The sequence below is a fragment of the Lichenostomus cassidix genome, chromosome 1 (genome assembly GCF_008360975.1).
Source record: "Lichenostomus cassidix isolate B80296 chromosome 1, HeHo_3.0, whole genome shotgun sequence".
NCBI classification, from domain to species: Eukaryota; Metazoa; Chordata; class Aves; order Passeriformes; family Meliphagidae; genus Lichenostomus; species Lichenostomus cassidix.
Window position 1 is genome coordinate 6,801,197 of NC_139479.1, and position 14,082 is coordinate 6,815,278.

The 14,082-nt window shown below is 37.1% G+C and overlaps 1 protein-coding gene across 11 annotated transcripts in view; it reads left to right on the forward strand.

The window, feature by feature from the left end:
* The window catches only part of CASK (calcium/calmodulin dependent serine protein kinase), a 188,276-nt gene that overhangs the window by 138,000 nt on the left and 36,194 nt on the right, over positions 1 to 14,082 (forward strand). For all 11 annotated transcript variants that reach the window (XM_085048768.1, XM_085048777.1, XM_085048794.1 and 8 more), the window contains one exon: positions 12,769 to 12,846. In XM_085048768.1, coding sequence (XP_084904894.1) covers positions 12,769 to 12,846 — 78 coding nt within the window. The remainder of the gene's footprint in view (positions 1 to 12,768; positions 12,847 to 14,082) is intronic.

The following is a 14,082-nucleotide window of genomic DNA, read 5'->3' on the forward strand; positions in this document are numbered from 1 at the left end:
CAGTAACTCGAATGTGGGAGGTTGGTTTCTGTTTATGTATCAATACTGTTCCAGTTTCTCTCTCAGACTTCTGAAAAAAACAATTGTACTTGGATGAAGTTCTGTCAGGGAAACTGTTTATTCCTCTCAGACCATTTGGGGTTACTGAAGCCACCAGACCAAATAACCTATAAAGCATGATATCCCACTAAGCAGGAATTTTCTAGTCTGCTGTGAAGTTGTCGCTGTCACTTTGCATTAAACTACTGTTCCTCTTGTGTGGGCATTTTCCACAGTTAAATTTGTTCTTGTGTTCCTACTCTTTTTCAACAGTTATCCTTATTTTTAGATGAAGCACATGATGGTAGATCATGCCTGCTGCTGAAATACCTTATTTTGCCTCTGAAATAACTCTTTTTCTGAAAGCCAAAAAAGAAAGGACAGTCTTTTTGTTAAGGGTGCAAGTTACTCATACGTTGGTTTTTTTCAGATCACAAAATAGAAATCTTTCTCAATAATTCGTTAACTTGGGTGTTGTGAGGACAGGCACCTCTTGAGGCCACAGAAGGCATCATCCCACCGATTGTTTTAATTTATTAATTTGCTTAAATAACTGTCTTAAGACTCTCTTCCAATTTATTTTGGGGGCCAAAGGTGTTCAAAACAAGCAGAGAAAAGGTGCCAACTATTTAGAAAGTAGTTTATATTCATTCTCAGCCAATCCAGCATATCCTGTTGTGGGCTTATTAAACAGTTCCATTGTGTGTTTTTTTCATCATTTTACAGAATCCTAGTATTTGTGTTGAGGGGTTTTTTCCTGCACAGAAGTTACACCATTCATTATTAAAAACTTAATTGTGTTTACTGGGGAGAGTAAAGAAAAGGGCCTTCTAGGAACAGCCATTTAGAAATATTCACTTCTTTTTAAAAAAATGTTGTTTAATGATTGATCCTTCTTTTAAAGAAGAAGAGTAACTTTTGTCTGGACCATTATTCTTTTTCTTGCTTCTGTTAAATGTATGATGATCAAAAATTTGGGGAATGCTGTGGGACATTCCTGTGTCTGGGTTTATGACTATATAAAGCTTTATAGACTGTTTCGTTCCAGTATCCAATTCAGAAGATAAAGAATGTAGTATAGTATATAAATAACTTTATGGAAAAACTGAGTTAAATTTAAGTAGAGAAAGCAGTTTTTTATTACCATTGACAGATTTTTAGAAGCCTTATCAAATGCTTGAATTAAATCCTTTTTTATTGACTTGGATGAAAGACATTGTGGGAGACACTGCTGTCCTGTGTCAGCAGTGCTGATAAAGAAGTTGGAAAGAAATGTGAAGAGGTTACTAATTTTGGAGGTGTTTGGTGTTCTGTATCATGACAAAAGATTTTATGATTATTTCAAAAAGACTTCAATGATTATTTGTTTTGAAAAATATAGTGTGCTCCAAGGCTGTGCCTAATGGGGAAGATTTTTATACATTATGTTTCATCTCTATCAGTGCATCAAAGGAATTTTGCTAGAATGTAAGCCCAGGAGCTGCAGTTTGGTGCAGCTGCATTGAAGGAGACAAGAGAAATCATTCTCCTGTTGAGTGGAGTGCTTTGGTCACCTCTGCAGGGCCATGGCTGGGGTGATTCTCAATGCAGATGTCGCTCGATTTACAAGTGAGATTTTCACCCAGCAGGAGAACAATATCAGCTTTTGTGTGGCTGGGGCCTCTCTGTGCTGCTGGCTTTGTCTGCATCTGTCTGTCCTGAGGCACAGATAGTTCTCTAGGCTGATGTCTTTTGGCTGTTAATTTAAAAAGTTTGTTACATCATTTTCATGGATGGAATCCTTAAGGTAAGTGTTGTTATTTCTGTGATAGAAATGTTACAAGCTTTCAAGAAAGTTGATTTTGCCTTTTGCTGGCTTAACATACTACACGTCTGTGGTTTTAGCTAAATGAGGTTAAATAAATGTTGCACTAGCCATTTGTATCATATCTCATATCATATATAACAAGAAGTGTGCAGCCACTTCTTTCTTTTTGAGTTTAATTTCTATTCACAGTGCTTATATTTAAGGCATACTGATTTTTGAAGAAAATCCCACTTTTATGTCTGTTATCCTTTGTTGATCATGGTAGTATTTCAAAGGAACATGCATCTGTGCACACTTCAGAGTTTCCTTGGGATTTCTTTTGAACTCAGTCATCCAAATAGATTTGGTCCTAAAGTCCAGACTTTTAAGGAAACATATTTTCTCTTTTGCTAGAATGAATGTTGTTGGAACCTCAGTTTAGCTTCTTACATGGTTGGCTAAGGCTTTCTGCTGGTTTTATTTTGGTTTGTTCTGTTTACCCTCCCAATCTGGATGTTGGCACAGTAAATTTGAATGTCTGTTGTAAAAGTTGCAGTTATTCAGCAGTGTCCAGGCTTGGCTGATACTATGAAAATGTTTTAAACTCTCAGTGCATTTATCCCTGATCTGCTCTTTTTTGAGTAAAGTATATTATGTTAACAATTTTATTGTATACTTTGGAATTAAAAAAAAAAAGGGCAAAAAAAAGCAAAAACCATTTTGATTTTTCTCGTCAGGATGCTTTCATTTCCTTCTTTCTTTTATTTTAAATCATGAATAGACTGGTGGAACATCTATCATACAATATAGAAAATTAAGCCAGCAGCTATGTATAAGAAGCTTAAATATTTTCCTAGTTCATCTAATTTTACTGTTTTGATTTGAATGAGAATGACTTTCTATAGAATGACTTTCTGACCACATAGTGTGGTTCGAGGTTTTTTGGATGCACATTGGTCCTTACCCTCCTGAATACTGATTATGTTAACACTCATAGGGGGGAACATGTTTTAGTGAAACCTGAATGCTTCTCTTTTGCAAAAACAGATCACAAAGCGAGTCACAGATATCTTGCTTGAAATCCCTCAGAACATGTTATGCTTAAGTGAAATAATATTTAATCATTTTTAAAACACACATTGTTTTCATATTTTAATTATCCTTTATTTCATATCTTTTTAAGACGAAAACACATGGAAAATATTTGGGTTTAAAAAAAAAAAAAGAAACTATGTTGGCAGGAAGGCACCTTGCTATTTGGGGAATCAAATCTGGCTTTTATCCCAGTCCAGAGGCAGCGTGCTCAGCCCCAGGGAGTGGGAGGGACTGTCCCACACTGCAATGGGAACTCCTTTCCCAAGCAGTGTAGGCAGAACAATGACCAAGACTTAGGGAGAACTGCTTGAAGAATTCCTTCAGCAGATGGGCTGGATCATCACTACCAGTGCAGTTCATTTGTTCTTTAAAAGGTAACTTCTCTGGAAGCTCTGAAAGAACACAAAAAGCAGAGGCTATTCTGGAATTCCTTCTGCATTATTTCATAATCATTCTCTAAAATACTTTCCATTTGCAACTTGCTTCATACCTTTGCATGTCATCTTCCGTGCTGCTCGGATAGGTGGATCACTGTGCCACTCAGCATCATCTCATTGTTTTCTTGTTCTTCCTGTTCCTCTGCCTTACCAATTAAATGGGGGATTTATTTTATATTTAGTCTTCAGAGCAGAAAGCATTACTGTTCCACATTTTTATAATATATATAATAGAGATAAGTGAGTGAGTCTCTTAAAGACTGATACAAATATGAGCCAACAGTTACTTCCATATTGATTGAGAATAATTTTTGAGGAATGTATGTATCCACCACTTTCCAACAGTGCAAAATTCTGGCTCAGTTTTTGTGACAGTGATGCTTATGTTATGCTTAACCTGTTTTCTTTTTAACTAATATTCCGTCATTTTGAGTTTTTATAAGCCTGATACTGATGTGGGGAATCATCAAGTAAAATTCATCTTAAGAATGTACTTTAAATGGGAATTTTAGTTCTTAGTCCATTCTTCTTGGCCTAATATCACCTCCTCTGTGTAAGTGGTGTGTCACTGTGTCTGTGTGCACCAACATCTCCTACTTCAAAGCATAAATCCCTAGACTTTTTTGTATGTGGAACTATAAATTCCCATGATTTTAGTGTATTTCTAAGTTTACTGGGCCCTGATATTTCAAAGAACCTTAGAATTGTATTCCTGGCACTTGTAGAACATTTAAATTACTTCACTGATATTGTCTTGAGATAAAGAGGTTAATTTTCGTATTTAACTTTCTGTATTTTCTTCACCTCTTCTTACATTGTGTGTAGTTCAGGTTCCTTTTTAACCGCAAGGGCTACCTGTTGTGTTTGGATTTTTTTCCTTATAAACCTTCAGATTCTCAGATTTGTTATTTTTCTAGGAGTTTGGGACCTGCAATGAGAAATTATAAAAATAGCTAGAGTACCTGGGCCACAGTCTACAGATCTTGAATAATGCTTCAGCTTTCTTGGTGCTGGGAGCTTAACTTTGGAATGATACTTCAGTCTGCACTTAGTTTACATTAAAAAACCCAAAGGCAATGTGCAGACAGCCCAGGAAGCTCTGCTTCTGTCTCTGAATTCAGTCAGCCCTCTCTGCCTCCTTCTTCCAGTTCTTCAAGTAGCTGGCTGGGGCATGTTGACTGTTCTAGGTGCTGGTGATCTCATTGCAGTGTGTTTTCTCAGAATATCATTGAAGAAAATTTATGTGAATCGGGAGAAACACAAATAGATGTTAATTCCAGCATTAGCACCTCCTGGTACAAGGTGTGCTCCGTGTCACAGAACAGGAGGAGCTGTGTTCTTTGTGATCTTTGTGGATTTAATTAGTTTTATGAATTCTGTATCCTCCTGGAATGAGGTTTCTGATCATTAGCATTCTTCACTTCAGGGTGATGATCCAAGCAATAGGCAATTTGGCCAACAGGGTTGGGATTGAAGCCCATTTAGGCCTAACCTGAGTCTATAGGTCCTACTCTTGGTCATTAGTCCATATTGGAAGGTGGGGAAAGACAGGAGCAAAGGTTTTTCTGTGGGGTGTATCGAGGTCCTGTCCATGGAATAAACCTCTTGCTAAAGCCTTTCTGTGTTGAGACAGTTTTTCTTGTGCTTATTGAATCATTTAGGCTGGAAAAAATCTTTAAGGTCATCAAGTCCAGCAGTGAACCCAACACTGCCAAGTCCCCCACTTCACCAGACAGCCTGTTCCAGTGCTTGATAACCCTTCTGGTGACAATTTTCCCTAATACCCAATCTAAACCTTCCATGGCAGAACTCCAGGCTACTTGTTCTTGACCTTGTTACTTGGCAGAAGAGACCAGTCCCTAACTTGCTGTTCCTTTCAGGCAGTTGTGAAGAATGATAAGGTCTCCCCTAAGCCTCCTGTTCTCCAGACAAAACACCACAAGTTCTCTCTCCTGCCCCTATTTAGACTTGTGCTCCAAACCCTTTGCCAGTGCCTTTATCTAATCTCCCTCTAGCACCTCAATGTCTTTACATTTACTTTTATCTGATCAGATGAATGGTGTCATCTCATCTAAAAAGTGCTTTGCCTTGGTTTTGTTAAGATCAGCTTCAATTATATCTGATGCAGTAAAAAAGAAAAAGAAAGTGACTCTGATATTGAAATAATGGGATTTTTGTGTCCTTGAAGTTATTAATGTGTTAGAGCACCTTGGGAAATAATGGTCTAAGCCCATGTCTTTCCCAGCAGTACTACTGGTACATTCCAGAGTGAGAGGAGGTTTTTTTGATTGGGACCATTGAATTTCATTGTGTTAGTTTTCCAACTGCTGTGCTGGTTTTTTTGGTACTGCCATGTGCAAAGCAGTACCTTTATCTTATCCTAGTTTGGCATATTTCCTCTTTGCAAAAGATGTTAAAACATTTGCAGTGTGAACAGAATAAAGTCTGGTTATGTCTATGTACTGTCTGGCATGTCTTTAACATCTGCTGTCACTTGTGGAGAGCTGCAGCTTCTACAGTCAATGAAATTTTTATGATGAGTATTAATATGGGTTTTTCTTAAAACAGGAGGAAAATTACTAGGTTAGAATCCCACTTTGTAAGGAAATAAAATGCTGTCAGACACGGGAGTCTGGGTTCATCATACATGAATGAGGCATTTAGGGACACCTGAAATTGAATAGAAGAAAATAATGTCTGCTGAGATTTTGAGGAGTAGCATAACTGTTCATTATCAGTACTTCTGTGAGACAACTTGAAATAAATAAATAAAAACCTTCATGGTAAATGTGAGGCACAGTTTTAAAAAGTCAGTTGTGGGGAAGGAAATGCACACACCCTGGAGTTTATTTTGTATGAATATAGTCCTTCTCTCTTTTGCCTCTGAAGTGTTGAGGCTTTGATTATGCACAGAGTAAGTGCATAGCACTTGATAATCTCTGCTGAAAAGGAATATGTTCTACAACAGAGCTAAAATCTGTTTGTAGCTTATGTACACTGAAGGTAAAAACTTCACCCCTTGCAAAGAAATAGAATATACAAGTCAGATATTACTGAACATCCATGGGGTCTGAACCAGTATAAGCATAAATGTGTCCTTGAATCTGTTTTTCACTCTATCAATGTGTGGAGCTGCAGAGATTTGTGTAGTCTTCAAAAGATATACAACATATGTGTCAACATTTAGCTACCTAACAGGGTGAAAATCCTTTTCAGTGGTCTTTACCTTAACCTTCTAGTTCCCCTCATGTTTCCAAGCCTACAAAACATGTCAGTGCAAGATGTACATGATAGAATATTGAGTGGGAATGTCTGTAATGACACAGGGCATCTCTCCCTGTTGCTGACACAGGTGAAGAGCTGTGTGCTTTCCTTACAGCTCTTATGTCACCAAATTGCCACTAATAGACCCTGTGGAGGCAGTGAGGAAGATTTCTTTCCAGGATCCTTTTTACCCTCTGGATCACTGCAAAGGCAATGCATGCACAGTCCTTTGGCTGTGGTTGGGGGGATGTGTTTTTATTCTGAAAGGAGTGTACAATCATTTCAGGGTTCCACCTTAATTAGATACCATATCTCTCACCTATCATTTAATTTATGTTCATCTTCAGTAGAATAAACCTTCATCACTTGTGTTTCACTAATGCTGCTCTGGCAGTTCAGTAGGATCACATCTGACAGACAGTTTGTTGTCATGTATAACACACTGAAGGGTCAGGAATTTTTTTCTGTCATGAAGTAGATCAGTTCATATATCTCCTCCTTTTCCCACAGCAAGGCATTGACCACTAAGAAACGTGTAGTATCCTCTGTGTGCCTCAAAAATGTGGTCATTAATAACCTGTTAATATGTATTAAACATTCTCTAGTTGGCATTTAGCTTCACTGGTGTGTCAGGATTTCAGGGTTTGTGCAGTGGGAACTAAACTAATGCACAGAGAAAAATGGTTTTGTTCAGTTGGGTTTCCTCTCCTCTGTTCTTACCCCCAAATGGTTAAGTTCTTGGTTTAAAACAAAACAAGTGAAGAAGCCCAGATGAGGAATTATCCCAAAAAAAGGAAGTGCCTTAGAGTAAAAGCTGAAATTCCATAGGCATGATTGAGTTTATCTTGGCATCATCATCTCTTACCTGTACTAGGTAAAAGTGTAAGAAAATCTGGTTTTATGTTTATTTCAGACACAGGTAGCAGCAAGAGTAATTCTGTTCTACAGGTAGCACATTATGAATATGTAAGAATACCGATGACTTCTAAAAGTACAGCTGGCTAGCTTTTTGCAGATAAACATTCCTCTAAAAATTTGAAGAGCATGTGTATTTCAGTTCTGTCACATGAGTGATCAAACTTAAATTCAGGGTTCAATTGCTACTGCAGCATTTTTTACAGAAAAGATTTTTCATGTGTTGCTTGAATGTGAATATGCACTGAGGAATTGAGTATTTCCAATCTGCATAAGCCCTGCCAGGGTTGCTGGAAGTCGGAGTGCCTCCAGTAACAAGCTGCAGTGTTGGCAGCTGCCAGTTCTGGGGCATGACATAAACAAGCACTCATCTGTTCAGACAGAATTAATGTTCTGCTTCAGACCGTGTTCTGTGACCACTCTGTCAGGGAATCTTCATTTTAGCTGATCAGCTGCTTCCTGAACCCTTTTGCTGAATTAGTTTTGTTTGCATTGCTCAGAATTTCACTGAGTAAGGAACTAGAATGCGAGTGTTGATTGTGCTCCTCTTCTGCAGTAAGTGTGCCACTCAGAAGAAGGTTTGAAGCTGTGGAGGGCTGTAACCTGTAATGCTCTAGCAGTCACAAATAAAGTGTGAAAGATGCTTTGGACTTTGATACAGGATGGAACTGTAACATATTCTGTAGAATTGTGCTGGGAAGCAGATGTTAGGTCTCTGATGCTAAAATGGTAAAAATTAACTTTGTGGACAGTCATTAACAGTGAAAAACAGAGAGCTTGAAAGAGCAAACTATCTTTAAACAAAGTAGAAGATAAAGCCTCTGCTGACTGTGACCTTGTTACTCAGTGTGCTTTGCAGTAGGAGTTCTTAGCTTCAGGGATGTGTTTCCATGAGAGCTTAGAATCCCAGGGAAAGAGGCACCCATGGGAATGTTATAATACTTTGCATGGAAAAGGACATGTGAAACAGAACTGACAGAAGGGTGAAGTGATCTAACAATTATCTAGTTGACTCTTTAATTTTAGCCCTTCTTTGATACTACTGCTTGTGAGTATTATTTCATTCAGTGGGTCAGGAATTTCTTTCAGTCTCTCAGCACGTGAAACCTCTGGGATGGATGAAGTACCAGGACAGGGAGCTGTGGGAGGTAACAGCAAAAACTCTTATTTGTTAGTAAATGTTGCTGTACAAGGGGCAGGACTTCCACTTGAGAATTTCTTAGATGGTACAAAAACCTAAAAGGGATAAAAAACAGCCCTCTAATGTCACTGCATTGCCTGTGGTTGAACCATTCAGAAAGTGAAATGTGTAAGGACAAATCTTAATGATTATTTTTAGATGTTTCAGTGTGAGGGTTTAATGTTTGAGGCTGGCAACCCAGTACCTGTGTGAATTGCAACTGGATCCCCACAAAATGTCTATTTGTGTTGAAAGACCATGGAGCTGTATGCTCTAGCAGTTCAGTAGCTCTTGTTTTAAGGAGTTTCTCATTTGCCTCACAGAAACTTCAAGGTTCTGTGTAGGTAGAATACTTACTGATTTCACTGTGTCATGTGATTTTGATTACATTCAAGATTAGAACAGGCAGTGAGGCCAAATTTCTGCTAGTTGTGACATATTTAAATTTATCAATGTGACATTGAATGGGGGTTGTGTTGGGACAGTATTCTGACTCCTCTTACAGGAAATGGTTAAAAAGGAATTTCTGCACATCTGAAAAACTAGTCAGAAGAGAAGAGTTTGTTGTTTTGTCTCGCCTGCCTGATTGTGGATTAGGCTTTGGGCTGTCTGTTTTAAATATCAGAAGAAACGAGTTCCCTTTGGACAGGCAGAAGACAAAAAGTCTCGACTCTGCAAAAGCTGGTCAACTGATAGCAGCTCAACTTGTGGGTATTCTCTTTGTAGCTTTTGTGTTCTAGCATGCAAAATTTAAATCAAAACTTGTGTTTTTAACAAGCAGTACTGTTCTGTTTATTAGCTGTAATGTCAATGTTTGTTATATCAAGTTTTGTTAATATGTCCATTGGGATTGTTAAGCTTGTCTAGAGAAAGCTCTCAGTTTTGATTTTCTGTCTAGGAAATGCAGAATAACTGGTGCTGAGGAGTAAGACTGAGATGCAAAGTATTCAAAAGTCTGGAAATGCCAAAAGTTACAAATGCTGTGGCATTTTACTTTTTATTATTTTTATTATTATTATTATTATTATGTTTAATTGCTATGTTTATGTTTATTGCTGAGTGAAATTGTTGGGGGTTGAGCTCCTGGGCTGGGGTGGGGCAGAGGTTTTTGCTGGGAAATAGTGACTCCCAGCAAAAGGAAAGTCCATGATTAGAGCACACATTTTGTCCTGCTGTAAGTCTGTTAGTATTGCATAGAAAAGCATCTGGTTGAGGACAGTGAAGAATGAGCCAGTTCGTTCTGTTCCACAGGAAGCCACCTTTGGTAAATCCCTGAAGGGCTTAGATTGGCAGGTGACAGCATTATCAACAGGCTGGGTTCCTGTGATTAAAGTCACGTAGCTAACTGGACAAAGTGATGTGTTTTGTACCACAGGAGCATACAAGGCCTGGCTGTAAGATTAATATTCACTTTAATCTATGATGGGTGCAAAAAGGTTTCATTCAGTTTTCTTACACACTTTGTAAAACATTCATGTAAAGGTGTTGGATTCTTGGATCCCAAGGGAACAATTATTCTTTCTAATGAAACCTCCACATTCAAATGCTTTCATAGATTAATTATATAAGCTGTAAATACCTTATTCTAAATTGGGTTTGTCACAGCTAGTATTTAAGTGCAAAAATATTGAGAAGTATTTCAAAAACAGTCTTTTTTCAGAGATTGCAAGGGAGGTAGGATTGCTTCACCAGTTCTGATGTATTAATGCACATTATAAGCTTTGCTTCTCACATAAAAAAAAATAACCTCTGTGAACTAATTTGAATTCGAGTATGCCATTTCAAAATTAAGAGATCTCCTCCTGCTAGTGAATCTACCAAAACCACATCCTTTCTGTGGCTGAGGCTGTCTCCTCCACAATGAATAGATCCCTTGGCATGGGTAATAGATCAGCCTTAAACCTTAATGCAAATATGAAGAGTTTTCTTTTATGTGGTGTCAGAGTTCTCCTGATAGTTTGGTGCCTTGAAAGCAAACTTCAGTGAGCAGCAGTCCTGGAAGATGAAATTTAAGTGCCTCAGCATGAAGGCGCTATGGAAAAATAAATGCACCCTTGTTTAGTCTGAACTTTGCCTTGACTTTTTTTCTAAACATTCTCAGAGGAACTCTGCTCTCTAATTTTCTTTCTGCCTCCTTCCTAATCTCAGAAGATAACTCTCCCATGATAATGAGGAGAAAATTGTTTCTGTAAACTGCTGGTTGTTTTGGGTCACAGTAATGAGGGAAATCAGCAACTTCAATGACTTAGCTTTTCAGCCATTGCTGGAAATAACTAATAAAAATGTTTTCAAGGTAACTTTTCTGTAATTTCATTGATCTTAAACAGGAAGAAGACATTCAATAATATTTGTGGTGGGTATTGTGCCTTTTCTGCTGTGCTTTGTTCAGTGCACAGTGCTCAGCACAGTTTCTTAACAGGTATAGAATGGTGATACTTTGCAATTTGCAGTTGCTGGAGTTTGGGTAGATTTTGTTAACTTACTTAAGAAAAGATTTAACAAATAATTGTGTACACAAATAAAATATCTCCTGAACTACAAGCTTGCAGAAAGATTTTAACTCAAAACTTTCCTCAGTAGTCAAAGCTGCTTAAGCTGTGGAGTTTAGTGGTGTTTTGGCAGCACAAGGTGAAGTTGTTGCATTGGAAGAAGCTGACTCAGCTTGACTTTTCTACTTTTCTTTCCCCAGGAGAGTGGTGTAACTGACCTGCAAGGAATATTTTTTCGAAAGTGACCTTTTTCTCTGGTTTTGTGCTTATTTGTGTATGGGCTTGAAACATTCAATATGTTCGTTCAATTGTTAACACGGGAAAGTGATGGTGATGTTGGATTGCATTTGTAGCAGTTTATGTGTCTAATAAAACTGAATGGTGTTTCATGTCATTTGAGAAAGAGAAGAGGCAGTTCTGTGTCCTGGCAAGTTCTGTGTCAGGATTTGCTGAAGGTTTTAGAGTCCCTTTTGTATTTTGAATGGTTTTTTTACATACAGTGTTTTGAATTTCAGTTGAATTTTGAGTATTTCCAAAGTTGAGAGATCCCTCACCTTCACTGGACAACTTGTTACAGTGTTTCGCCACCGTCGTTGTGATAAAAATGTCTCTAGTTCCCTAAATTGGTTACTTGTGCCTTTTTTACTGTCTTACATATCAAAATAGTAGTCTGACATAATTAGGAAATAATTACAGGCATGACCATCTTTATATCATTTCAAATGTAAGCCAAAAGGTTTTATTTGAAAATACTGCTTACTACAATACCTGTTTATTCTTAAGTATACATTTATTCCTTTAAAACATGCACAGTCTGTTAGATTTGTATGAAAAAGAGCCTGTAATGTCTTACCTCTAATTTGAAACTTGAAGAAAGATCTTTGTTATGTTTTGATAGTTGAATGGTTTTTAAAAGGTTTTTTTTTTTAATACTTAACGTGGAATGTTTACAGTAGCCTGTTTAAGTACATTGACATTCTTCTGTCTAACAGAAAAATGCAAGTAAAATAAGGGTACCCTTTTTTATAAGTACTCATTCTTGGAAGGTTTGGGGGTTTTTTTATGTTCTCAGAGTGTTTGGCTTTTGTAACATTCTATTTTCAAGACCATTTTCCCATATTCCAAGGTTTATTTAAATTACTGTTCAAAATATTTGATAGCTTGATTTATTGAGGAAAGTGGGATATGCAGGTTAACTTGATTTTATAGCAGAATGTTTGATTTACAGCATTTACCCAAGATTTGTAGGATCACTTGCAGTAGAAGAATATGGTTTCTGTAAATCTGTGGCAAAAGCATGGGAGGTTTGCAGAATCTCTTAACCTCTTGACCTTTCCCATGTCATCCTATGAACTCTGAATCTATGGCACTGTTCAAATGAGGAAATGTTTAAAAATGAAAAGCCAAAACCCTAAACTGCTAGATTTTGTATACAGAACATCTGTGGGTTTTGCAGTTTAACAATCATCCTAATCCTGGTAACATAAGCAGGCTGTTGTAAGCACTCATTAATTTTTATAAAGGAGCATATGATTTCAGTAGTTTGTTTTCTTGTTATTTCAGCTTTATGACAAAATAAACACAAAATCTTCACCACAAATCAGGAATCCTCCAAGTGATGCTGTACAGAGAGCCAAAGAGGTAATGGCTTTAAAGTATATTTTTTTTTACTTTGAAAGTTGATTATATTTGAACTGCAGCTTATTTTTCCTCATTAAGATCTGTATTCTGGCTCATTATCTGAATTATTTCTGGAATGCTACCATTGCTTACTCAAGTTATGTGACAAGTTGCACAAACTTGCAGAATTCAGTTATCTGTTTAAGGATTGTGAATATTACTCAATTTAATCACTTAACCTTTTCTTCAGCAATAGTGGTGTTGAAAGGAACACTCCTCCTGGGTCATTGCAGTATCTTTTCATGTTCAGGTTATTTATCTGCAGCAGAAATCTGATATTTATAAGATTGGTCACCAAAAAAATTTTTTTCTAAGTATCAGCATTTTTAATTGAAAAAACCCAAAGTTTATAGATAGGTCTAAGAAGAGCAGACTTGGAAATGTTTTTAAGTTGGCCCATTAAGACCAGAGATAGACAAATATGTTCTTAATTCTTATACCTTGCAAAGAGTAATTTTTTTGCTTATTTATTGTAAGTAGTAAAAATTAAAATGTTTTATTATATATTATATTAGTGCTGTTGTTGGGTGTAATGTAATTGCAAAACACTGTTTATAGTGCTGTTAAAATAGAATTAATGGGAAGATTTTAAGTAATAACTGGAGTTGCACTGATAAATGCTGTCAAGTCCTATCCTGCAAATTTTCTGGTGGTTAATCCTGGGAGGTGCTTCCAGAAACAAAATAATTTGCTTTCATTGTCCACATAGCTGCATGTAAAAATTAAGGTGTAAGAATCAAGTTGCAGGCAAATGAGTTAAAGTTTCTTTACTCCTCCTTCCTTGATGATAAACTGAAGTGTGGCTCAGATTTTACAAAATTTGTGGCTTGGAGGTGGGGTGGCAGATGGCCCACCTACACTTGGTGTCTTCAACAATTGGTTTTCTGAATGTTTTTATTTCTGCTTTTAAACCAATTTTTTAAATAAATTGAGACCATGTGTAAAAGCAGCAACTGGTGGAGGTCATGTGTGTCACCTATTAGCATTTATGTCCCTATATATTTAGCTGTTGGAGGAATATTATCAATTGGAAAAAAAGAACAAAAAAAAGAACAAAAAAAAGAACAACTGTTTCCTTTAAATCTCTGCTTTAATGTCTTTCAGAGAGAACATTGGAATGAGGTATTTTATTTTCTTAGGGCAGTGGGCTGGGGGCACATTTTCTTAAACCCTTTCCTGTGTCAAAAATGTTGGTTT